Raw genomic sequence first — 27,488 nt, 5'->3', positions numbered from 1 at the left:
TATACAAATATAAATGTAAATGTGAATGTCAATGTCAATGTCCTGAAGACACCCGCTTTTCCCCTCGACTGTGTCCCCTAAAAACGTCTATTTGCCCCCCTTGTACTGTTTCTCTGTTTCTCCAGTGTCTAAATATATATATATTTTAAAAGGTTAGGTTTAGAAGAAGGTGATAGAAGAAGGTTTTTCCTTCTATCAATGGCCCCAGGCCTGAGCTGGATTACTCTTCCTGCTGCGACTGGTGGCTTGATGATTCACTTGCTTAGTCAAATGTATCGATTGTAAGTCGCTTTGGAATAAGGCGTCTGCTAAATGCCAAACATGTCAAATGTAAATGTAGGTCAATATAAATATAAATGAACATTTGAAAACGTTTGTTTGAGGACCAACTGTTGCTGGTCGCTGTCCTTCCTCTCTTTTGTCCTTCTTCTCTTCTTCCTCTCTTCTGTCCTTCCTCTGTCCGTCCTCTCTTCTTCCTCTCTTCTTCCTCTCTTCTTCCTCTCTTCTTCCTCTCTTCTTCCTCTCTTCTTCCTCCTCTCTTCTTCCTCTCTTCTTCCTCTCTTCTGTCCTTCCTCTCTTCTTCCTCTCTTCTCTTCTTCCTCTCTTCTTCCTCTCTTCTTCCTCTCTTCTTCCTCTCTTCTTCCTCTCTTCCTCCTCTCTTCCTCCTCTCTTCTTCCTCTCTTCCTCCTCTCTTCCTCCTCTCTTCTCTTCTTCCTCTCTTCTTCCTCTCTTCTTCCTCTCTTCTTCCTCTCTTCTTCCTCTCTTCTCTTCTTCCTCTCTTCTTCCTCTCTTCTTCCTCTCTTCTTCCTCTCTTCTTCCTCTCTTCTTCCTCTCTTCTTCCTCTCTTCTTCCTCTCTTCCTCCTCTCTTCTTCCTCTCTTCTGTCCTTCTTCTCTTCCTCCTCTCTTCTGTCCTTCCTCTCTTCTCTTCTTCCTCTCTTCTTCCTCTCTTCCTCTTCTCTTCTTCCTCTCTTCCTCCTCTCTTCTTCCTCTCTTCTTCCTCCTCTCTTCTTCCTCTCTTCTGTTCTTCCTCTCTTCCTCCTCTCTTCTTCCTCTCTTCTCCTCTCTTCCTCCTCTCTTCTTCTTCCTCTCTTCTTCCTCTCTTCCTCCTCTCTTCTTCCTCTCTTCTTCCTCTCCTCCTCCTCTCTTCCTCCTCTCTTCTTCCTATCTTCTTCCTCTCTTCCTCCTCTCTTCCTCCTCTCTTCTGTCCTTCCTCTCTTCTTCCTCTCTTCCTCCTCTCTTCTTCCTCTCTTCTTCCTCTCCTCCTCCTCTCTTCCTCCTCTCTTCTTCCTCTCTTCTTCCTCTCCTCCTCCTCTCTTCCTCCTCTCTTCCTCCTCTCTTCTGTCCTTCCTCTCTTCTTCCTCTCTTCCTCCTCTCTTCTTCCTCTCTTCTTCCTCTCCTCCTCCTCTCTTCCTCCTCTCTTCTTCCTCTCTTCCTCCTCTCTTCCGTCCTTCTTCTCTTCTGTCCTTCCTCTCTTCCTCCTCTCTTCTTCCTCTCTTCCTCCTCTCCTCTTCCTCCTCTCTTCTTCCTCCTCTCTCCTGCCTCCTGTCTGACCCAGCCAGAGGAACATGGAAGCTGTGACCCAGGGTGATTTATCCAGACGTTTCAGCTAAAGTACCGGTACGGGGGCGGAGAGGCGGAGAGGCGCAGCCCCCACACAGGCTATTAGGCCTCCCCCGCCCTCCCCTCTGCCTCCCCCCCCCACCCCCGCCTCCCCCACGGAGACACTCAGATAAGGGGAAATAATTGAAAACGAGGAGGAAGAGAGAAAGACATCTCTTTTTCCATCCGCAGACTTCTCTCCTCCTTCTCCTCGGCTATCTCTCTCTCTCCTCCTTCTCCTCGGCTATCTCTGTCCTCCGGTTGATTAGCCGCAAGGCTCAAGAGGCTGGTTGTCAAGCAGAGAGACGGTGGAAGTTCATTGGCTACGTGGTTTGAGTGATGGGTCAGTGGGGGGTGGGGGGCAGGGGGGGTAGGGGGCTCATGGTAGAATGCGGTCAAGTCATTCACATCCTAGAGACCAAGGGGAACTCCACCACATGAAAGTCACAGTGTCCCCTGGTGCTCCTTCATAACAGACATAGTGGCTGCGTTCGCTCTGGAAATTCGCTCTGGAAATCTGATCAGCGCTCATGGAATGCCTCTTGTCCAATCAAATTATTTGGTCCCTTTGTGACGTTGAACCCAGTGTGCGCTCTGGCGCTCTCATAGCGAATTAATAATAATTAATTTCGAAATATAATTGCGAAATAATTGCAATCTAACCAGAATGTTGCTATCAACACATTGTTGTCATCATGGAACGTTTGGTTCAGAGGATAAAGGGATAGTGTTCTAAAAACCATAGAAACAGAATTCTAATTCTATGTTCTAAACTCAGTTCATCAATGGCTGTGATTCATACCATGTGACACGTCCTCCAGGTGGGTAGATTCACTGGCCAATCGATGACTTCGTTTTAATATGACTGACCAATGAGAAAAGTGAACCAGCCGACACTGAGGCCTTGTATGGACTTGAATACAGGGGGAGGCTGGCGGAGGTAGAAATCGGAGGACGGGGCTCATTGTATTGCACACTTGTTTGATACCATTCCTCATGCCTTTTCCTTGAATTACAATGAGCCTGTCCTCCGATTTCTACCTACACCAGCCTCCCCTGCTTGTATATCACTGTCCCAGACACCGTCTGTCTGACTGAGGCCGTCCCAGAGCCTGACCCTCCCTCAGTCAGACAGAGTGACATCTCTCCCTCACTCAGACAGTGACATCTCTCCCTCACTCAGCCAGAGTGACATCTCTCCCTCACTCAGCCAGAGTGACATCTCTCCCTCACTCAGCCAGAGTGACATCTCTCCCTCACTCAGCCAGAGTGACATCTCTCCCTCACTCAGACAGTGACATCTCTCCCTCACTCAGCCAGAGTGACATCTCTCCCTCACTCAGCCAGAGTGACATCTCTCCCTCACTCAGACAGAGTGACATCTCTCCCTCAGTCAGCCAGGGTGAGGAGAGGGGAGGAGAGGGGATCCTCAGAGGGGAGGAGAGGAGGAGGAGAGGGGACCCTCAGAGGGGAGGGGAGGAGGAGGAAAGGGGACCCTCAGAGGGGAGGAGAGGGGACCCTCAGAGGGGAGGAGAGGGGACCTTCAGAGGGGAGGAGAGGTGAGGAGAGGGGAGGAGAGGGGACCCTCAGAGGAAAGGAGAGGGGAGGAGAGGGGAGGACAGGGGGAGGAGAGGGGACCCTCAGAGGGGAGGGGAGGAGGAGGAGAGGGGACCCTCAGATGGGAGGAGAGGAGGAGGAGAGGGGAGGAGAGGGGACCCTCAGAGGGGAGGAGAGGGGACCTTCAGAGGGGAGGAGAGGTGAGGAGAGGTGAGGAGAGGTGAGGAGAGGGGAGGAGAGGGGACCTTCAGAGGGGAGGAGAGGTGAGGAGAGGTGAGGAGAGGGGACCCTCAGAGGAAAGGAGAGGGGAGGAGAGGGGGAGGAGAGGGGAGGAGAGGGAGGACAGGGGGAGGAGAGGGAGGACAGGGGGAGGAGAGGGGACCCTCAGAGGGGAGGACAGGGGAGGAGGAGGAAGAGAGGGGACCCTCAGAGGGGAGGACAGGGGAGGAGAGGGGACCCTCAGAGGGGAGGAGGAGGAGGAGAGGGGAGAGAGGGGACCCTCAGAGGGGAGGACAGGGGAGGAGAGGGGACCTTCAGAGGGGAGGAGGAGGAGGAGAGGGGACCCTCAGAGGGGAGGACAGGGGAGGAGAGGGGACCCTCAGAGGGGAGGACAGGGGAGGAGAGGGGACCCTCAGAGGGGAGGAGGAGGAGGAGAGGGGACCCCCAGAGGGGAGGACAGGGGAGGAGAGGGGACCCTCAGAGGGGAGGAGGAGGAGAGGGGACCCTCAGAGGGGAGGACAGGGGAGGAGAGGGGAGAGAGGGGACCCTCAGAGGGTAGGAGGAGGAGGAGAGGGGACCCTCAGAGGGGAGAGGGGAGGAGAGGGGACCCTCAGAGGGGAGAGAGGGGAGGAGAGGGGACCCTCAGAGGGGAGGACAGGGGAGGAGAGGGGACCCTCAGAGGGGAGAGAGGGGAGGAGAGGGGACCCTCAGAGGGGAGGAGGAGGAGGAGGACAGGGCACCCTCAGAGGGTGACAACGTCAACATAAACATTCCCAGCCTCTGGGTCCCTCGTCCTGTCGGCCGTGATGCATCTTCCCAGAGACGTTTGTTTACTGGCCTGAGAATGTTAGGATAGGAGTGTGTGTGTGTGTGTGTGTGTGTGTGAGTGTGTGTGTGTGTGCGTGTGTGTGTGTATGTGTGTGTGCGTGTGTGTGTCTGTGTCTGTGTCTGTGTGTGCGCATGCGTGTGTGTGTCTGTGTGTGTGTGTGTGTGCGTGTGCGTGTGCGTCTGCGTGTGCTTGTGTGTGTGTCTGTGTGCGTGTGTGTGTGTGTGTGAGTGAGTGTGTGTGTGTCTGTGTCTGTGTGTGTGTGTGTCTGCGTGTGCGTGTGCGTCTGCGTGTGCTTGTGTGTGTGTCTGTGTGCGTGTGCGTGTGTGTGTGTGTGTGTGAGTGTGCGTGTGAGTGTGTGTGTGTGTGTGTGTGCGTGCGTGCGTGCGTACGTGAGTGTGTGTGTGTGTGTGTGTGTGCGTGTGTGTTTGTGTGCGTGTGCGTGTGTGTGTGTGTGTGTGTCTGTGTGTGTGTGTGCGTGCGTGTCTGTGTGTTTGTGTGTGTCTGTCTGTCTGTGAGTGTGTGTGTGTGTGCATGTGCTTGTGTGTGTGTGTGTGTGCGTGCGAGTGTGTGTGTGTGTGTGTGTGTGTGCGTGTGCATGTGCATGTGTGTGTGCGTGTGTGTGTGCGTGTGCGTGTGTGTGTGTGTGTGTGTGTGTGTGGACAGTGGGGGGGATGAGGCTGGAGGGTTCAGGAGTTTGCTTCCTTGTGAGTGTCTCTAATGTTTTAATGATCCGACACGCAGGGCAGCGGCCTGGGATCTGGTGAATATTCTGGGATGTTTAGTCTACCAATCACAATGGTGACGAAGAGTCTGGGGGGGTTGGGGGGGGGGGTTTGGGGGGGTTCGGTGGGGGGGGTGGAGGTTGGGCTGGGAGCGTGGACGACACTTGTATCGCTGCTGCACTGTTCTCCCCTCCGCCAACCTTGACTGAGGCTCAGCCGAAGTCCACCCCCCCCCATCCCCCCACCCCCCCCACCCGACCCACCCCCCACCCCTCACAAAAGCAGCTCTGGTTAATCTTAAATCCTGCTGACTTTGAAAGGTGAATTCATGAGAACACGTTCAGGCGCATTCTTACACTAACACATCCATACTCAACCTGGAACAAAATGTTGAGACAATGTGGGACGTATTATGTTGAACATATAAACAATCACGTAGGGGGACGTTTAAACGTTTAAACGGTTAGATTTGTTTTGTTTTGTTTGAGTTTTTTTTTCTTTCTTTCCTCTCATGCGGCCCTGGCTGAGAGAGTCAGAGAGGTGAGAAATGATACAGGACAGCATGAAGTAAGAGCGTGTGTGTGTGTGTGTGTGTGTGTGTGTGTGTATAATAGGACACGATGTTGTGGTATATTCAGATCAGAAAGATCTAGGTTGAATAGAACAGACTCGGCCATTCTGATGTATAGAGAGGTTGTGAATCAAACCAACTCTATCCGTTGCATTTCTACATATCTGCCCCAGTGAGTATCCAAAGTTGTTTGGATGCAGGCAGGGAAGTACTGTGTTTGGAGGTGAAGATAGGCCCTAGGCATCTATCAGGGGAGGCTGAAAGGTAGGTAGCAATCAGAGGACGGGCTCTTATTCCGTTCCACGCCAATATAGTGCGCACGTCCTCCGATTTCTACCTCCACCAGCCTCCCCTGGGCCCGGGGTAGCTAGCATCCTAAGCATGCAGCTAGCTAGCCGCGGTGGCTAACGCCACATAAATAAATAAAACCTCCACACATACAAGAGTTATACGTCTTATTCACCCTACATATGAACCTGGAGATTTATTCCAAGTTGCCAACGGCTGTTTATCAACCCAGCAGCTCACAGAGAGGTCCTCCATAGGGAGAACAGTTGATATAATAGGGTTTATCTTTCTCACTACTGCCATCTGGTGGATAAGGAAACTGTTACATGTAGACCTAGAGTGACCTCCACCGAGGTATGGCGGTGTTGTTTTGTTTTACACTGTAGCCCGCTCTTAGTCCCAGTTGGTATGGTGTTCTCCTTGTGGTAAATGCTGGCCAATCAATGGCTTACGTTTTAATATGACTGACCAATGAGAAAAGTGAACCAGCCGACACTAAGGCCTTGTATGGACTTGAATCCAGGGGAGGCTGGTGGAGGTAGATATCGGAGGACGGGGGCTCACATTGGTTCTACTGACACAGCCTTGTTGGCCCCACCCCCACCCCTCCCTATAGCCAATAAGGGCAGGGTTCAGTAATCAAAGAATGTGCTGACCCCCCCAACCCGCCCACACACACACACACACACACACACACTCACACACTCTCTCTCTCTCTCTCTCATTCTCTTGCTGTCTCTCTTTCTCTCTCTCTCTCTCTCTCTCTCTCTCTGTCTCTCGTTCTCTCTCCGCCCTGTGATTCTCTAGATAGACACCAAGATCAGGGTGTTCATGCTCCTGTGCCCTCTGTCTTGCCCCTACTCCCACTCCCACTCCCACACACACACCTACCCCCTCCCCACACACCCCCACACAACCCCCCCCCCCCACACACACACACACTCCTCCATCCTCCTCATGTCACCCCCTCCCCGCGCCCTTGCTCAGAGAGGTCATGGTTGTTTGTTTGTTCTGCAGACCGTGGTGTGATAGTGTGTGATAGCGTGTGATAGCGTGTGTGTAGGATTACTCCCCGTGCCCCGTCTTAACCCGGGCCGAGTGCTTATCAACCTCCTCCGCTACTCCAAACGTGTCTCCTAAAACCAACGTTTCCCCCAGGAAATCACGGACAGAAAAGAAAGATAGCAACATTTAGCATAATACGTAATTTGTCAAAACTTTTTCAACCGAGACAGTCGGTCGGTCGGTGTGTTTATTGGCGGCTGCTGTTACCATGGCATCTGTCTCCAAGGCATCTGTTTCCATTCTCATTCATCTGTTGGCATTACTCTGTTTCCCTCAAGAATGTGCTTTTCCTGATTTAATACGAGGCAATATTCCCAATCCTAATTATTTTGTTCTCAACCGTTTCTCCACCAAGTGTGTTCTTGGACATTTTTCTCATCTCTAAGGCTTAGAAAAAACGTATTTCGGTTCAGTCGTTGTGCTGCTGCCCACCGCACCACAGCGCACACTCTTATTTCATCCTTGTTGTGGTAACCTCCCTCTGCCAGGGCCGGTTCAGTACACCCTGCCTCATCCATACAGATCAGCCCCGTCTACCTGCCCCATCCGTCTTGCTCTGCAGACTGATGGCTCTGGTAATGTACAACATTCGTCAGCGTGGTTATTCTGTCCAGGGGGAAGGTGGAAGGCCCCCTGCTGCACTGGCTCTGCTTTCTGTCCGACCTCGGAGAAGAAAGGGAGGCCACTACTGCGGTTATACTGTGATGGAGGTGTGGGAGGCCAGCCTCGGAAGCTCTGAGCTGAGCTGGAGAGGACAGGAGGAACCACTACTGCAGTTATACTGTGATGGAGGTGTGGGAGGCCAGCCTCGGAGGCTCTGAGCTGAGCTGGAGAGGACAGGAGGAACCACTACTGCAGTTATAGTGTGTGTGCTGCTGGAGGTCCCTAGGGTCCAGACTCAAAACAAGAGAGGATAGAGCCTTCCCCAAAGCAGCCCCTAGGCTCTGGAATAGTCTCCCCCTCCACATCAGATCCGCCCAGAGCATCGAGGCTTTTAAAAAAACTAGCTAAAGCACATCTTTTCTCCCTGGCCTTTGACCTGCCTCCCGACACTGCACTTATTGCACTTTTATTTCTCCACTTGTATTTGTATTGCACCTTGTTTTTAGTGTTTTTTATCTGTTGTTTTCTCTTTTACTAGTTTGTCGTTGTAAAATTGTGCCAAAAAAATAAACATTATACTGTGAAGGAGGTGTGGAAGGCTAGACTCTGAGGACAGCATCTGAGGCTCTGAGCTGGAGAGGACAGGAGGCCACTGCTGCGTCTATACCAGTGGAGGCTGGTGGAGATAGAAATCGTAGGACGAATGAGCGGGGCTCGTTGTAATGCATGGACTATAGGGGGAGGAATGGTATCGCGTGCGCGCGTGTTTGATACCATTCCTCCTCCCGGTCCCATGCATGCCCCCTGCGGCCTCTCATTTCTACCTCCACCAGCCTCCACGGATTTCTCCTGTGGAGGAGGTGCTTTGGCCAGGCCTGCACTGCAAAAAGTAAATCTATGTCCGATGAAATATCTTAAATCAAGGTCAGATATGCTTGTTTTTTGTCTGACTGCACTCGTTTTAAGATTACTTTCACTTGACATTTTAAGTGACATTTTCCTGTTCTGTAGGCAGATAATCTAGTTTATTTTAAGTAATATTTCCCCCATTTTATAGCTTAGTTTTTCATGTTTTTGAGATGACTTGTTGCAGTGTGGGAGGCTGGGAGGCTGAGCTGACTAGGCTGTGACAGCGTTCGTACCGTGGTAGAGGCGCTATTCACACGGTGACGCGAGACTAGAGCCACAATGGTGTCTGAAGCGCTGCCGGATGCCCTTATGATTACAGCTATTGTGATGTTGCTAATGGTGGTGCTTTTCAAGATGGCTACCCTCCTGGTTCACGTCCCCCTCCCTTACGTCAGTGCCCAGGGAGGTACATATGGTGGGGTACAGATGTTGGGGTACAGGTTGGGAGGTACAGATGGTGGGGTACAGATGGTGGGGTACAGGTTGGGGGTACAGGTTGGGGGTACAGGTTGGGGGGTACAGATGTTGGGGTACAGGTTGGGAGGTACAGATGGTGGGGTACAGGTTGGGGGGTACAGGTTGGGAGGTACAGGTTGGAGGTACAGGTTGGAGGTACAGGTTGGGGGTACAGGTTAGGGGGTACAGATGGTGGGGTACAGGTTGGGAGGTACAGGTTGGGAGGTACAGGTTGGAGGTACAGGTTGGAGGTACAGGTTGGGGGTACAGGTTAGGGGGTACAGATGGTGGGGTACAGGTTGGGAGGTACAGGTTGGGAGGTACAGGTTGGGGGGTACAGGTTGGGAGGTACAGATGGTGAGGTACAGGTTAGGGGGTACAGATGGTGGGGTACAGGTTGGGAGGTACAGGTTGGGAGGTACAGGTTGGAGGTACAGGTTGGAGGTACAGGTTGGGGGTACAGGTTAGGGGGTACAGATGGTGGGGTACAGGTTGGGAGGTACAGGTTGGGAGGTACAGGTTGGGAGGTACAGGTTGGGAGGTACAGGTTGAGAGGTACAGGTTGGGAGGTACAGGTTGGGAGATACAGGTTGGGAGGTACAGGTTGGAGGTACAGGTTGGAGGTACAGGTTGGGAGGTACAGGTTGGGAGGTACAGGTTGGGAGGTACAGGTTGGGAGGTACAGGTTGGGAGGTACAGGTTGGGGGGTACAGGTTGGGAGGTACAGGTTGGGAGGTACAGGTTGGGAGGTACCGGTTGGGAGGTACAGATGGTGGGGTACAGGTTGGGGGTACAGGTTGGGAGGTACAGGGTGAGAGGTACAGGTTGGGAGGTACAGATGGTGGGAGGTACAGATGGTGGGGTACAGGTTGGGGGTACAGGTTGGGAGGTACAGGTTGGGGGGTACAGGTTGGGGGGTACAGGTTGGGAGGTACAGGTTGGGGGGTACAGGTTGGGAGGTACAGGTTGGGGGGTACAGGTTGGGAGGTACAGGTTGGGGGTACAGGTTGGGAGGTACAGGTTGGGAGGTACAGGTTGGGAGGTACAGGTTGGGGGGGTACAGGTTGGGAGGTACAGGTTGGGAGGTACAGGTTGGGAGGTACAGGTTGGGAGGTACAGGTTGGGAGGTACAGGTTGGGAGGTACAGGTTGGGAGGTACAGGTTGGGAGGTACAGGTTGGGGAGGTACAGATGGTGGGGTACAGATGGTGGGGTACAGGTTGGGGCTATACAGAAGGGCCGAATATGAGGTTGGTTGTGGGGTAGACAGAGAGGCCTCACGTTGGCATAAGGGGGTGGGGTGGGGAGATAGGAGAGTCTAGAAAGACATTTGGGAGGGGGGGGGGGGGCTTGAACATGGGGGGCAGAGGAGAGATAGGGAAAAGTCTAGGAAAACATGGGAAAGGGATATTAGGGAGACGGGGTAAGAGTAGGGGTGGTTGGCTAGGGGTAAGAGTAGGGGTAGTTGGCCAGGGGTAAGAGTAGGGGTGGTTGGCCAGGGGTAAGAGTAGGGGTGGTTGGCCAGGGGTAAGAGTAGGGGTGGCTGGCCAGGGGTAAGAGTAGGGGTGGTTGGCCAGGGGTAAGAGTAGGGGTGGTTGGCCAGGGGTAAGAGTAGGGGTGGCTGGCCAGGGGTAAGAGTAGGGGTGGTTGGCCAGGGGTAAGAGTAGGGGTGGTTGGCCAGGGGTAAGAGTAGGGGTGGTTGGCCAGGGGTAAGAGTAGGGGTAGTTGGCCAGGGGTAAGAGTAGGGGTGGCTGGCCAGGGTTTGAAGATGAGCAGGCCGACAGGAGGGAGCCATGTGGGAGATTAGAATCCCAGAGGTTGTGTGTTTGTGTGACATTCTTGTCAGACGTCACTTCCCCTCTTATCTTAATCAGGAGACTCACCTCTAGCCTGCTCTAGCTGTCTGCCCTGGTCTGCCCGTCACTCACACACACACACACACACACACGCACGCGCACGCACGCGCACGCATACGCACACACATGCACACACACACACACACACACGCACGCACATGCGCACGCACGCACCACACACACACACACGCACACACAAAGGCCTGTCACATCAGAGAGAACTGGCAGCTGCCAACCAGACACGCACACACACACACACACACACACACACACACACACACACACACACACACACACTGATCTCACCAGACTTCTGACTGGGCAGACTTATCCTGTGTTATTCTGCTTATGTGTGCTTATGTGTTATATAATTATTCAGACTTTCCCCTGAAGTCAGATCTTTTGTACTTTCCTATATGGGTTCAAAAAGGTATGACCTAATGTATAGTCAAGTGTTTTGTCTAATTGTGCAACTTGTGCAATTCACATATCTCACTGAGATAAGTGTTAATAATATAAGTGATAATCTAATCTAAGGGAGGTGCTGTACAGTATGGGTACACACACACACAGTGCTGTACAGTATGGGTACATAGGGTAATAACATCTATATCTGGCCACACATGCAGTTCCTGATGATTGTTTTGTTGTGGGACATGAATCGTTGTACAGAAAAGGAGAAGTATCATTGACATTTGCCTGTGAGCTCAGAGCCTGGAGCTCTGGTACAACGCTGCCTGTCACAGTTTCCATATCCCAGTCGCACGCTCTGTTGTTGATACCTAACGCTGCAGATCCCTGACTCTGCACTGGAGACGGCACACAGGTTGGACTAATCACGGGAAGATTTGGGGGGGCTTAACCATGCTAATAGCGTCACCGGAGAGGCGGCCATTTTCTGAGGTTGGTGTGACTGGTGTTCCATTAGAACACTGGGGCAACCTGTTCCGTTGGCCCTTGTCCTTCAGCTGGAGGAACGTTCTAGAATTAGAACCCAGGGCCAACCAGCAGTCAGGGGGGACCCAGAGCAGTGGTGGTGTGTCTCTCTTGTCTTGTGTCATTCCTGGCAAATTACTCTCAATAAATGTTCTCGTTTGTTTAGTAGGGGTTTGTGGAGGTTTTTTTTGTTGGTTTTTTTACAGAAGGGGATCCCTAGCCTCTAGGCTGGCAGGCTTCGCCCAGTGTACACTGTAAATTGCTCAGCGGGTTGTTTTTAATAGGATTATAATGACAGTTATGGTTCACAAGAATTGATGTCGGTGACTTTTATGAGGTGAGAGTGAAGGGGCGGGCCTAGGCCGGGTCATAAAGGCGGGAGGAATGTTAATTGGTTGAGGCTGGGGCCGGACCGCTACAGACCTCTTTGTTCGGGTCTCTCACACTGGGCTTCTGTTGTGCCTGTTAAAGGGCCAGGGAACTGATTTAAAATCTGTGACTTTTTTTACTCCCCCACCTCCTCCCTCCCCCACCTTCTCCACCCCCGCCCCCCCTCCTTTACACTCCTCCTGGCTGGACCCCACCTTTCTCACACACACACACACACACAGACACTGACCTACACCCACCCACACACACACACACACACACACACATAGACACTGACCTACACCCACACACACACACACACACACACACACACACACACACACAGACACTGACCTACACCCACACACACACACACACACACACACACACACATAGACACTGACCTACACACACACACACACACACTCAAACACACACACACACACACAGACACTGACCTACACCCACCCACACACACACACACACACACACACACACACACACACACACACACACACACCCCTTAAGAAAAAGGTGTCTTTACTCTGTTCATTTCCTCTATTGGGGTTAATCAGGTGGCAGCGTTTCCCTCTGTTGTTGTGACCAGGGGCCGGTGGGCCGGTGGGCCGGGGGGTCGGTGGGAGAGGTTTTATCACAGGTTCTCAGTGACCACACAGACCCCGGCCCAGCCCGGACAGATGGCATATTCATTCTAATGTGGGTTTGTTTTATTTCCAGGGATGCAAACTGGTGATGGCCCAAAAAGGTGACAACATTTTTCTTTTGCCTGAAAACAAAGAACATTTATGAAAATTGTTGACCTAGTTTAGGTTAAAAAAAACGGTTAAAACGGCTAAAAGGTTTGCACCCCTGTATTTATACATTCTCAAACAGGACCTATGGGTCTTCCAACCTCTGCTGATGTGTCATTTTCTCCTTCTTTCTCTCAGAAATGTCGGTATGCATGCGTGTGTGTGTGTGTGTGTGTGTGTGTGTGTGTGTGTGTATGTATGTATGTGTGTGTGTGTGTGTGTGGGTGTATGGGTGTGTGTGTGTGTGTGTGTGTGTATGGGTGTATGCGTGCGTGCGTGTGTTAGTGCGTGTATGTGTCTGTGTATGGGTGTGTGTGTGTGTGGGTGTATGCGTGCGTGCGTGCGTGTATTAGTGTGTGTATATGTGTGTGTGTGTGTGTGTGTGTGTGTGTGTGTTAGTGGGGCCAGGCTGGGCAACTGCAACACCTCTGCAGACTGAGAAGCAACACCGGCGCTCTTGGTAACCACGGAGACCCACTCAGCATGAGGTCCGTTTCATCAGCTTCCCCACTCCACGTCAGCTAGTTATAACAGCGACGCAGCGTATTACCGCTGGGAATGAACGTAGTCCTACCAAGCTCTGATAACTTTATTTCACCAGATATATTTCAATGTAATCGAACCAAATCAAAGTGTAATTCGTGAGCTTTAGAGGGTTCTAAGGTTCTCCGTTTAGGGTAGTTCAGAGATATTGAGCGTCAAAGTTTTTACATTCCGTTATGTTTTGTGAGATGGAACCTTTTCATTTTATTAATTAAATGCCTAAAAAAATTCATTTGCATTTTAAAAATAACATCACACAGGCATTTATAAACACCTAATGGATCAGATTATGTAAAAACCTACCTCTCGACAGTGCATTGAACATACTAAGGACAAAACACTAAGAATCACACAATAGGTGATAAGTGATCATAAAAAGAAATGTATGCTTTGAATGGCATGTACTTTGTACATACAGTTCAGCAATGACCCAGTATCTAAATAACTAAATAGCAACACCTTGTGGTCAATGATTACACAACACATGTTGAATGAGAAGAGTCCAGTTATTTTGTTATCAGTGATGTGGCTGATTAACCAGATGTGGGACATTGAACTGTTATTACAAACAGCTGATACTGAACACATAACATATATAATAACTAGTAATCAAGTAAGTGACTCGTTATACAAACTACAGAAATAATTATACAACGGCTACAGAAATAATGCATAAATATCTCCATTATCCTAAAATATATCCCCTCTAAACTCTTACTCAAATATTAGCCTACTGTATGACCCACATACACAACAGTTCAGTACTCGGTACTAGCTGAGCTATGGGGTCAGGACAGGAGTACCGCTTTAAGTAAATAAACATGCAAACATTACAAAGTGCTTAGAGGGGTGTACCTAGCCTTATGAATCCAAATCCAACTTAGGGGGATATTTTCATTGCATAGAGAGTATGGAGTATGTATGGAGAATTACGTAATTTATGATTTAATTATAATAAAAACTAAAAAAGCCTTGATAAACCCATGCACCCTGGACTATATAGAATTTGTTACCGTTGTTTGTTACAGGTTGTTACAGTCCTTTTTTGAAAAGCTTGAGTTACAATGTCTTACAAAAGCTTGTTTTTTTTACATTGCAATATCGCTGAGTCTGACCTAGATTGAAATCAATATCTAGGCCTTATCCATAGCTCTTGATGAGCCCTAGTAGCCCTAGTGGTCCTAGCCTAAGTGACAGTGATTGATTAGGCAGGACCGCAATCCATGGCATGACCATCGTGTGTGTGGTGAGTTATCAACTATTCAAAAAATCGTAACTTTTGATTTAGCCACCGTGCTGAATGTGAAAAGAGAATGCCCGAATCAGCACAGTACGAGTGGGGCCGGCCTTGTAGTGTGTAAAGGCCGGGGAACCATCTTAATGGACCATCTAAACCGCTGGATCTGACGAGCTACCGGGGGCTGGAGCCCGCATGGTAGGAAACTCTGCTACGAATGTCCCGCTGGGATGCACTGCGAGGGCTTGTCCGTTGCGACTCTCGTCTGTGACCAGCTCCAGAAGCTGCTTCGCTACCTCAGGAACCCTGGAGGGAGGCAAGTGACAACACGTTATTTACCGTACCGTAATCTCATGTCACGCTACCACGCAGGTGTGCCCTGAATGGTGATTGGTAGAGCAGGGTCCGGTCCACTCTCCTCAACCAATCGGCAGCGTGGACACACCTGGAACACTGCACAGGGTAATTACTGACTAGCCCTTTTGTTTGCACTAAACTCAGTCTTTACATTTTGTTGCGTAACATTTGACTGGCAAATGAGGCCAAAACCCCCGAACAATTTGCATGATGAGTATGTTAACTTCCCCTAGAATGCAGCAGACCAGGGTTTGGACCCAGCTGGTCACACACCAGTGGAGGCTGATGGAATGCATTCCATGCATTCACAATGAGCCCGTCCTCCGATTTCTCCCTCTACTAGCCTCCCCTGTCACACAGGCGTGAGGCTATTAGTTTCAAGTTTCAAGTCTGTTGTTAGAACTGAATTCATACAAGTACAAGAGAGTTCTTGGGCTTCAGTTCCTCGACACTGCAGCAACAAGATAAATAAAGTGCCAATAGTTATAAGATATAACATATTAGCCTGATATAACAACGCCATATTGCAAACTTGTCACCTTTCGGCGAAATTCGCCGTTTTTACCTCAAAATAGGTGACCTACGTGAATCATGTAGATCTGGGGAAAAAAAACATTTGGGGGGGGGGGGGGGGTCTACATCTCATCTCATCCAAGTCACATGATGCCCAAGCTAACATCTTCCTGTCTGCTAAACTCTGCTGCAGTTGAAATAAAAAGGTCTTAAGATAGAAGTAGAAACATAAGAAGTAATACAATAAAACAACATAGAAGTTATTTCTATGTTGCGATAACTTCTCAACAGGATTTTACAGGGTTCGTTCAAACTATCGTAATTCTTGAACTATATGTGCAATCGAAAAAAATCCAACAGTTTCTGAAAGCAGAGAAGTTGCACTCTCTAGCCATTTAGGGTTATTACGGTAGTTCACAAAAAAAACAAATGCATTGACCTCAAAGTGTCATGGAGTGATTTGAAGAGAAGCAGTATTTTAGCGGTATTTTATACTTTAGTGAGTTTCTGTCAGTGGTGTGCCGTCAGGGCCAGCAAGGCCTTCTCTGCTGGCCTAAACATCATCAGAATATACATTTTATTTTAATATATTTTTCCCACAAATATGTATTAATGATTCCCCATAGTCTATTCTCTTCATTTCATAGCTTTCCTCTTGGTTGCGCTGCTTCCAGTCTCCGATTGAGATTTGGAGGGCTGGCCTTTATGTTAGAGCTTTTATCCAATCAAAATGTGTTGCTAGGGGGCTCCAAAATCTGCCCAGCCTGCACGCTAAACGGTGCCGCGGATACACCTGTAACTTAACGTTGGAACGAGAAAACCTGTGGCGTTCCTAGTAAACCTACGTAGATGCGAGCAAAAGCAACAACGGCGCCTGCTGTAAGGCTCAATGATGTCAGCACCCAGCACGTCTTTTGATTGGATACGCACTATTGATACGCATTATTGATACGCACTATTGATATTCACTATTGAGATGCGTAAATGCCGGTAGATGTGAAACTTTTGAAAGTGCCAGGGAAACGGAGCGCCACAACGAAAGCTTTCGTTGACTGATCGATAATACTGATCGATTGTGTCCTGTTTTTGGGTAAACAATAACTTTCATTTAGGGGACACGATAAAAGCGCCGAGTCCACAAACAGGAAACTACGTTGAGCTTCTTTCTTTTCTGGCTGAAAACAACCCAGATTTACATTACCACCTGTCCACAAACAAAGTGTTTACTGGGACGTCAGGCAAAATACAAAACGACCTGATTTTTGCTATTGCTGAAGTGGGAGAAGAGATCAAAATGGAGATTAAAAAGGCACCCTTTGTCGCTATTATGGTGGACGAGACGACAGACGTGGGTAATGTAGCGATCTTAAAGATGTTAGTTTAACACTCTTCATTGTAAATGCGGATTTATTGATTAAAAATGCTTCGGAAATATTAATATAACTCTGTTGTACTTGTCTGACTATGTTAAGGTGATGCAACGCCCGGTTATACTGTGTTTCTGTCTAGTTTCTAGAGCCATGGCGTCATAACGATGGTATTAAGAGGTAGAATAATTCAGGTAGGAATGTGTCGGACATCACTGAAGGCCTAGGTGTGAAATGCACCGCCCGCCACTGGTTTCTGTACATATATGTTTGTGATTGTGAAATGTCACGAAGACCATCTAGGCTAGGGTAACCAATCCACCTAAAAGTTTCATCGAGGACGACGATGAAGTTAGAATTTCTTAAAACTTGCAGTGGTAGCAACAGTGTGTGTGCTTTAGTAAATATAGCGTGTGTGTGTGTGTGTGTGTCCCTCCTGTGAGAGGTGTGTGTGTGTGTGTGTGTGTGTGTGTGTGTGTGTGTGTGTGTGTGCCATATCTCAGTAGGCCTATGTAGGCTATGCAGTGTAAGTGAGTGTAAGTAAGTGTGTGAGTTTATTCTGTTATTTATGCTATTATATCTAGTAATGTGTTGAGAAGCAATGGACATTTTGGAAGTTTGCACCCCTGAATAATAATAACCTTTATTTGTATAGCACTTTTCCTGCAAACGTTGACAAACAGTCTTGACTTGAAAATATTTGCTGAGGTTGCATCCCTAGGCTAATGTAAACACATAGGCATCCTGGTTAGAGAAGCGTCGTTGCATAGGTGTTTACCCTGTTATAGTTTGGCTTGTTTTTTTGCATTTTGGCCTAGTTTCTGCTCTACCTAGTGTCTCCACACTAACGCCCGCCCCTCCATACACCTGAGCTAACAACAGCTATAACTGGGAAAATAGCTCATAGCTATATCTAATGATAAAAGTGAGGTATTTTGTCAAACAAAATGTGCTGTGTTTATGCTGCTTAAGCTAGTTATCTACCTATATCGACCTATTATCGCCGTTCACTCGTGAGTCCAATGCCGGTAGATTCGCGTCTTGCTCCCTTTAACACATGTCGGCGTTTCCCTGGTTGCGAGATCTAAACTACTAGAACTGAAAGCGGCAGGTAACAGGCACGTAACATCCATATGCTGTATATATAAATAAATATATTTGACTACCAGCAAGACACCGGAGCACTCGTATCTATAACAAACGCGGAGATTGTATGAGCCCCGCGTCAGTCAGCCTTTCCGTAGAAATACATCGCTCCGTTATATATCTAACGTTACATGTTTTAAGGCTGATCTGTGCATGATAGTGCTGCATTATGTTTATCTATTTATATCGATCTATTCTTGCCAATTCCTTATTACCAGTGGAAAGGGGTAAGGCTAAAACACTTTGAATGGAATATCCTCACTTGTCAGTAAAAACACACTGAGGACCTTATCAGGAGCTCTCATTCAATGTCACTTCGACTATGCCGTAACATCATGGTACTATAGAACCACAAAGGCCCATAAAACAAGACTCCAGACAGCCCAAAATAAACTGGTTAGGCTTCTGCTAGGCCTCAACCCTAGGACACATCTAACCGCTGCTCATTTTTTGAGCCTTGATTGGCTACGAGTAGTTGACAGAGTGCAGCAGCTTGCACTGGGCCTGGTCTTCAAGATACGCTACACCACAAAGACACCCAAGTACCTGTCAACATACTTCCAAAAAGTGAACAACGTCCACACATACAACACCAGAGGAAGCTCCACGAACCACGTTCAACCGCGTTGCACCACAAACAAGGGGTTAAACTCGTTTGCAAACTATGCAGTAAAAATGTGGAACGCCCTTCCTATAATCTTAAAGGAGTGCAAAACACTGCCCACCTTCAAAACCACTCTCAAAAAACATTTACAGGAGGCTGCAATCCGTAACTGGACCCTCTAAATCAAAAATCAGATTAAAAGACCCGAACTACCCACTGTACATACTTTGTGTTTTGTCCCCCGCCCCCACCTGTGGTGTATGTCCCCACCTGTCCTACCCGCTGTACATACCTGATGTTTTGTTGTATTGTATATCTAGTATTGTTCTTCCCATGATGGATGTATTTTTATCTTGTAGATAGTAATAGTTATTTGTCTGTATTATCTTGTAGATAGTACTAGTTTTTTTTTTCTTTTCCTGTCTGTCTTACATGTAACGATGAATTGAAAATCAAGGACCCCAATTGAAATAAGCCAGTGGCTTTCTTGGGTTTTTATCCTTTTAGTTGACCTTGTATGTAATATGTACTCTCATGTACCTACTTCTGCAAATCTTCTAATAAAGTTTTCAATCAATCAATCAATAGGACTTTCCATTCAATGGAGGAAGCATGATACTCGCGAGTTCATCTCGCTTTTCCCCCCGTTGATGTATTAAACAATCTAAGCAATCTAATCAGAGCAGTTGTTATTATGTAATATTATTGATGGATGAGCCATTTTTGATGGAGAGCAGTGAGCGGATGACTGGATGTGAGCATGTATTTGAGTGTCACCTTTTTGGACCATCACCAGTTTGCACCCCTGATCAACGAAACAGGCACAATTGCTCACGATGTCCTGCTGGAAGAGGGAGGGAAGGGGGAGATGAGAGAGGGGGAGATGAGAGAGGGGGGACAACTTACTCCAGCACACCGAACTTCTCCAGTAGTTTCTCGGTCATTGCTCTCAGGTGTAGGAACTGGCCCGCGGTCTCCTCATTGTCGAAGGTGGCCAGAATGGCGGTTTTGACGAACGACGGACACAGGGCGTTGACCCGCACGCCGTAGTCAGACACCTTGCACACATCCTGTCAAAACAATCAAATCAATCAAACAATCAATCAATCAATCAATCAGTCAATCAGAACACACTTTCACACCGGCAAAGAACCGTGCCGGTTCCCGTTCGCGTTTGGGAACCTCCGAACGTTGGCGCTGTCTGGCGAACGAGCCCGGGTTCTATGAACGCGAACCGGCACAGTTCTTTGCCGGTGTGAAAGCCCTAACAGAGGCATCAGGCCGGGCCTACACCTGGCCAGGGGACAGAGGACAACCCTCCCTGCTGTTATTGGACTTCCTTCACTGTTATTGTGGTGTTGCTAAGCAACGATGTTACCAAATTCAGTTGTACAAAACACCTTCTCCCCTAGAGAGGTAAGCAGCAGAGGGATAAAAAAAAAAAACAGCTACAACCAAACGTATGAACAAGGCCTGGTGACTGTTTACCCTCTACTCTCATATGACATAATCCACCTGTGGATACCGTTGTATATATCTGACTTCCTCTCATCCCTACAGATACTGTGTATCTTACACCTTACCTGCTGTCATCTAGTGCTACCTCAGGGCTAATACTTTTGCTATGCTATTTCTATTATTAATTTATATTATTTTGCTACCCTATTGTCTCTTTTTTGTTGTTTTTTATAACTACTGTCATTTTCTCTTGATGCTGCAATGTCAAGGGACCGAAGCAACCGAAATAATTTTACTCTCTTATACTTGTATCTTCTTCGGCGTATGGGTAGTTGTTTTCCTCTCCACTTCACCAGGCTCGGGGCCGAGGGGCTACCCTTTTACCACCCCGAGACCTGGTTGAGGGGCTCACCTGGGCTGTATTTCTGGACACCCCTCCAGAAGCCCTGTCATCGTCTCGTCATCTAATACCGACAGACCATGCATCCCGTTGGGTGGGTGGTACACCGGGCAATCCAGGATAACATGGTCTGCGGTTTGGTCCTCTGCGCCACACTCGCACGACGCGTTTGGGGCCAAGCCCCATCTGTGCATTGATGAGCGGAAACGCCCGACGCCGGTCCGGAGACGATTGAGCCTCACCCAGGATAGCCTTGGCAAGTCCATCCCGAGGGGCTCAGGGCCGGCGACTGGGATGTGGTCGCGGAGTTTGGAGGTGTTTGCCTCCCACTCCGCGCGCCACATATAATCCGCCCATCCTGCCGCACTGATGTTAAGATCTCTGCATTGCTGCCTGAGATCCTGTGCGGCTTATACTTGTATAATGGGATGTTATGGTGTTATGGTGATGTCATGTTTCTGTAAGAAGCCCCTCTGTCTAGATTATTGACGGCAATATAAGGAGAGGTCTCCATGAAACTGTATGAAGACTGAGGTCCGAGTCTTGTTCAGGAGTTGCTCTCCAGACCAACTCGGCCAACTCGGCCAAGGCCGGTCTTTGTTATGTTATTTTAAGGCATTTTAGTAACGTTTTTCCACGGCAATGTAGCAATAAACTTGATTCTGATTCTGATTCAGAGCTGAGCTGTTGAAATGGAAGCTGTTGAAATGGAAGCCACATATTGCATGGAAAGGAGAAGGTGACGTGTCACCCTGGTTGTCTGTATCGGCAAGAGATAAGAGAGGGAAACTTCCTCTGTCTCTCTTTCTCACACACACACACACACACACACACACACACACACACACCCTCACACAGGTACCGTATTAACGGCTCTGCATTACATTGCCTCTGTCATTTCCATACATACATACATACATACAGTACATACACATACATACATACATACACACACACACATACACACACACACATACATACACACACACACACACACACATACATACATACATACACACACACACATACATACACATACATACATACATACATACATACATACATACATACATACATACATACATACACATACATACATACATACATACATACATACATACACACACACACACACACACACATATTGCCGTAGCCCTAGCATGAACCCTACCACAGACATGGAAAGGACAAGGTGACGTGTCTGTCACCCTGGTTGTCTGTATCGTCAAGAGATAAGAGAGAAACTGCACTTCCTCTATCTCTCTTTCTCTCACACACACACACACACACACACACACACACGCACACATAGAACATACCGCCATAGCCCGACTGAACCCCACCACGGCATGTTTGGTGGCAGTGTAGACCGGACAGCTCAGCAGAGGACCCAGGCCTACAGATACAAAGGAGCTTAGCGACAGTTGAGATTGTGACAGTTGAGATTGTGACAGTTGACATTCTGACAGTTGAGATTGTGACAGTTGAGATTCTGACAGTTGAGATTCTGACAGTTGAGATTGTGACTTACTTTTTAGGGAGGAACAAATATGTTTTCACTCAAATACATACCCAAACACTAACAAAACTGGAGACTGAGAGACCGAGTCTGCCTCACCTGAGCAACAGTAACAAAGAAACACAATGAAAGTAGAGCGTGGTGCTGTACCTGCCATGGACGCCGTGTTGACTATGACCCCCCCGCGACCTCCGTTCTCCTTCTTCATGTGTTCAAGAGCCAGGTACGTTCCTCTCACCACACCATTCTGACACACAACAATCACTAGTCAGCCATGATATAACAGTAATAGCCGTGGACTTATTAGAAGAAGAAGAATGGTAAATGGTAAATCGACTGCACTTATATAGAGCCTTTTTTGCTGCTCCAAAGCGCTTTTACAACGGCCTCTCATTCACCCATTCACACACACATTCACACACCAATGGCGGCAAGCTGCCATGCAAGGCCCGGTCCGCTCACTGGGAGCAATTTTGGGGTTCCGTGTTCAGTGAGGAGGAGGAGGAGGAGGAGGAGGAGAAGGAGGAGAAGAAGAAGAAGAAGAAGAAGAAAAAGAAGAAGGAGAAGAAGAAGAAAAAGAAGAAAAAGAAGAAGGAGAAGAAGAAGAAAAAGAAGAACGAGAAGAACGAGAAAAACGAGAAGAACAAGAAGAACAAGAAGTTCATGTATTACACAACCATAACCCCTGTTCTCCATGACCTCCATGACCGCCTGTCCTGTGGTGTTTACATGTTACGATAGTGTCAGTACTAATTTCCAGTATACTAACGATAATGTAAAGATAATCAACAGTCCTTCCACCGTCATACCAGGTTTATAGCCACAGTCTTCTCCCACTTGTTCTCGTTCATGATGCCAGCGTTGTTGCACACGATGTCTAAGCCCCCAAACGTGTCAACGGTTTTCTGAAAGGCAGCTGTCAAGGGAAGGCAAAGAAGACACAATTGCTCACTTCTCACACAAGCACTTCTTGTAATTTGAGTGAATTAGAGTTCTTGTTTTGGCTGCAGAAAATGCTGTATGGTATCATATTTCCAAGAAACCCAAACTCTCTGCAGACTTCAGGAAACAACATGGTTTATGGTTTTCAGTGCCCTTGACAACACATAAGAATGTGGCTGAATAAATAAAATGTGGGCGGTTTTCCCTGTTCCCTGATGGCTAATCTGACTCATTGTTTATGTGTGTGTGTGTGTGTGTGTGTGTGTGTGTGTGTGTGTGTGTGTGTGTGTGTGTGTGTGTGTGTGTGTGTCTGTGTGTGTGTCTGTGTGTCTGTCTGTCTGTGAAAACACATGTTTTCTGATTTGTTGATCACACAATCATTGCAGAGTATTGCTGATCAAAGTCCGTCCCTGTGATGTGGATCAAAGATACATTCTAGGATATCTGTTGTCTTAATCAGTTAATAAAACCTTATCAGAACAACTAGTTCTATTGTAACTTTACTCCAGGACATTTACCTTTACATTCTTCCTCTGATTCGACGTTGCATTTACAAAACAGAGTTCTGTCTGGTCCATAGGTCTGATCAAAGACTGCCTTCAGCTCGTTCCCCACTGTCTCATTCACATCTAGCAGGGCGACCTAAACACATTTTTAAATAAAAGCAGATCATTTTTCATCGACTAGATCTAGTCTATTCATCATGCATTAAAAATGTAATATTTTATTCATTATTCATCTTTATTAGGGTTATTTTAATTGACTTGACTAAAGTAAACGATTTCCCAGAGAGTTGAGTCCACGCTTAAGTCCACGCTTATTGATGGACAGGGAATGCACCACCGCAAGTCTTACCTTTGCTCCGTTTTCCAGAAGAATTTCTGCAAAACCTTGTCCCAAACCTTGCGCTGCACCGGTCACAAGCGCAACTTTGCCATTTAGTGCCATCTCTAAAACGAGTCGATAAGGACTGAAGAAGACGCTTGTAGGAATGGTATAACAGCAACTCGTTTCACTTCTACAGTAGCGGACGTCCCGTACACACCCCTACACTAAGTGAACAGGTCATAACTTATCAACGTTTTTGAAGGACGTCTCCTCGTCATCACAGGAGAATGCGCCGCTTGCGCAAGATCAGAGTCTCCCTCCGGGCTAGAGATTCCTTCAGCGGAACCAGCACGACCCCTGTCTGATTGAGAAACATTTGATTTATAACATCATTTAAATTATAGCAGTTTGTTCATCATCCAATTTGTAAATGTGCAAAATGTCCAACATTTTCATATCCTTTCCTCCTACGTTTTTATAGGATCTTGTATAAAATTGTTTTTTTCTGATTCCAAATAATGGCAATATTGAGAAACTGAACATGATATGGTTGTTTGCATAAACTAAGCTGTTCTTTTCATTGTGAATCTTGAACCCGTGTTCTTCTCAATCGTTCTTGTTGTCCCACAACCATTTAAAAACATAAAGCACTGTCTGCAACCCCGACCGTAATACAACCACTTGACACTTTGTTTTACTTTGTACTGCAATTATGGATGTGGCCACTAGATGGGATGGAATGATCATAATTATGTCAACTGAAAAGTTAGGCTGGAGACAGGCAGTGATGAATTTAATTATATATTTTACAATTGAAAGTGACTCTGTATTATAAATTCACCATGAATATTCTCTGTGTGCTGTAAAACATGATTATTTCATGATTGCTTTTCTCACATTCACGCTACACTCTCTGATGAACTGTTAAACAATAAAACGAATAAGTAAAAACGCAAATAAGAACAAAGCATAATGGCATATTAGTGCGTAACCTTGTGTGTCGGTGTCCTAAATAAGGAAAAAAACGTGCTCGACTCTAAATGATGTTCAGTTTGGATTCAAGTGTATTTAGGTGCTGCTGTAGGCCTACAGGCCGAAGAGGAAGGTTTGACGCCGAAACACGTCCACAGTGACTATGCTGATTATGAATGAATGAATGAATGGTCTTTATTGTCATTTATACAGTACAGGTACCATACAATGACATTTGTGAGGGGGGGCTCCCCTGGTGCTAGGAAAAAAATACTAAAAACAAGAAGGGAAAAGAGCTGGTTTACATAAATAAAGGCTACACTATCCACTATACTATACTATACAAATAAAACACTGTGCTGTACTCTATGGTATGCTATAAATATCCTAACATTTCCTATCTTTGAACCTTATGTGCACGAGGGTTGTCATATTGCACATAGTATTATTGCACATTCATTTAAAGTGTCGCAGTTTTGCAGGTTTGAAATGTTCACAGTTGTGTTTCAGTGACTGTGATTATGCGTTAAAACCATCACTTATTTTTTCTTCTTGAGAGTGCTGACCATATTAATGACTTATATTGTCTTTATGTCCTGTCAGGTCATCTCTGGGGAGGGGGGAGGAGGCGGGCTGGGCAGCACTATCAGCGGGCTTCATGTATGACACACCCCGGCCTGATAGCTGCCCGTCCTCTCACTGGGAGGGGTTGATTATAGAGGCTCATCCCACCACAGTCGTCTCACTGCGGGAGTTGCTGGGTTTCAATCTCTGGTTTAAAACACATAGGGCGAAGCAAGCTGCCCTCGGGCGCTGATCTTAGATCAATGTATTCGTTTCTCAAGTGTAATGGTTAAAGGATGAACAGAGGTATGTAAGCTGATCCTGGATCATTCAGAGGAGTCGCCTGGGGGTAACTGCACCTCAGCGTGTGGTTAATCCCCCCTGCCCCCCCCCCCCCACACACACACACACACCTATCAGGGGGTACAGAGCAAAATAAATAAATAATATGTTTTCACTACCTAGCCATCCATGAGACCACCGTTCCTCTTCAATTTTTCAACTATTTCTCAACAGTTGCTTAACCTTGGATCTGCACCACCCTCCCCCATGTGTACTGTGTTTAAGACAAACCTGAAGGTTAGGTTTACTCCACCCGAGGGGGCCTCCACCTGAGTAGGCCTGCCGCTGTAAGGGCTCAGGTGCTGTATACCCAACAAGACGAGGCACGCACAGGTATCTTTCCTTCTTTTTTGGGGAGAGAAAGACTCCCGATGGAAGTCATATGGATTCTAGTGCTGCTGTCATAAACTCACTAAATAGCATACACAATTGTACACCATCTTTTGTCCATGTCTTCCTTCACTCACAGGCCTTCCTTCACAGTCACACACACACATTATGCACACACGCATGCACGCACGCACATACACGCACACACACACACACACACACACATACACGTACACACACACACACACACACACACACACACACCCATACACCCACACACACACACACACACACACACATACACACACCCATACACACACACACACACACACACACACACACTCACACACACACACACACTCACACACACACACACACACACACACATTTATGCAGAGCAGCTTGGGAGACTCAGCGGAGGTGGTAATAGTTAAACGGCCCATTGCCTCCCTGAGTGAGGGAGATAGCAGCAGGGCAACATTGGCAAACATCCCCCTTACAGTGAATCACCAGTTTAGGGACGGGGTGGCAGCCTTATCAGGGGGAGGCTGGCGGAGGTAGACATTGGAGGACAGTGTGTGTGTGTGTGTGTGTGTGTGTGTGTGTGTGTACGTGTGTGCGTGCGTGCGTGTGTGTGTTTTGACAACTTGTAACAACATTTGAATGTGGGACATCTTTTCTTAAATATAGTTTTGCGTGGTTGTTTTCAAAAGCTTGCAGATGCAGGCATACAGTAGGTACCTGCGCGCCTTTGAAGTCAGCTCATTGAAGTTGTATGGTTATATATATGAAGTTGATACTGTAGGAAACACTGTAAAAAGTTAATCAGGAAAAAGTGAATTGAAGGTTATTCTGATGGAGTTACATCTTTACATTTACATTTTTGCCATTTAGCACACGTCTTTATCCAAAGCGACTAACAACATTTGTCTGTAGTAAATGAATCATCTATCGATCAGCCATCCTAACAAAAAGTAATCTATGCTATGAACCGGGGGCCACTCACTGGCAGATACAATGCGAGAAGAAGAAGGAAGAATTTCCTTTTTAAATGTATTTATAGTAGAGAAACTGTCTAGGGGGGAGTTGCCGCTAGGTGGTGTTTTGACTGAGTGCGGCGTGTGAGTGAGCTCTCTCTCTCTGGGTACGTTTGGCCACGGCTGAGGCCTCAGGCCGCATTGTGAAACGTGACAGCACAGACAGGCTACTTACTCCCTGGTGCTTCTCAATACCACCAATAGGATTCAGGTCAGATTTTGGTTTCCTCTTTCTTGCCGTTTTTGTTTTGTCTTTTACATGAATGATGCTTTAAACTTTTGAGAGAGAACTTCTGAGAGAACAAATAATCAATTGAGTTTGATTCTACCAGTTTTTTTGCGCATGATCTTTCAACAAAAAAGAGAGAGAGAGTTACACAGAGAGAGATATTACCACAGGAATGATACACGTACTGTATGTACATATGGAACAAGCTAGCAGTTTGTACATTGCGGATCACATTCCTCTGCCTCTCCACCTGCTCAGCGGGGTCCAGTACAGTACAGTAGCACTTTCACACACCCATTGTAATTGTTC

General features: G+C 47.6%; 1 protein-coding gene across 1 annotated transcript; it reads right to left on the bottom strand.

The window, feature by feature from the left end:
- Window positions 1–13,773: 13,773 nt before the first annotated feature.
- On the bottom strand, window positions 13,774–23,928 carry LOC308174631 (15-hydroxyprostaglandin dehydrogenase [NAD(+)]). The gene is made up of 7 exons (XM_080549735.1): window positions 23,733–23,928; window positions 23,396–23,519; window positions 22,745–22,851; window positions 22,086–22,182; window positions 21,736–21,812; window positions 19,465–19,628; window positions 13,774–14,877 (listed from the first exon to the last, which is right to left on the bottom strand). The coding sequence occupies exons 1-7, from the start codon at window positions 23,823–23,825 to the stop codon at window positions 14,724–14,726; spliced, it is 816 nt and encodes a 271-aa protein (XP_080405861.1). The 5' UTR covers window positions 23,826–23,928; the 3' UTR covers window positions 13,774–14,723.
- Between the last annotated feature and the right edge of the window lie 3,560 nt (window positions 23,929–27,488).

The sequence above is a fragment of the Nansenia antarctica genome (genome assembly GCF_963989245.1).
Source record: "Nansenia antarctica genome assembly, chromosome: 20".
NCBI lineage: Eukaryota > Metazoa > Chordata > Actinopteri > Argentiniformes > Microstomatidae > Nansenia > Nansenia antarctica.
Note: the sequence above shows the minus strand (reverse complement) of the source record. Positions and strands in the feature narration are given on the sequence as shown.

Bases quoted from the DNA above. Each gene is read 5' to 3' on its own strand.
- LOC308174631 (XM_080549735.1), bottom strand. From the start codon at position 23,825: ATGGCACTAAATGGCAAAGTTGCGCTTGTGACCGGTGCAGCGCAAGGT. The intron at 22,852-23,395 runs GTAAATGTCCTG...TTCCCTTGACAG, and splicing joins ATCAGAGGAAGAATGTAAAG to CTGCCTTTCAGAAAACCGTT. The intron at 21,813-22,085 runs GTACAGCACCAC...TTGTATCTGTAG, and splicing joins CAACACGGCGTCCATGGCAG to GCCTGGGTCCTCTGCTGAGC.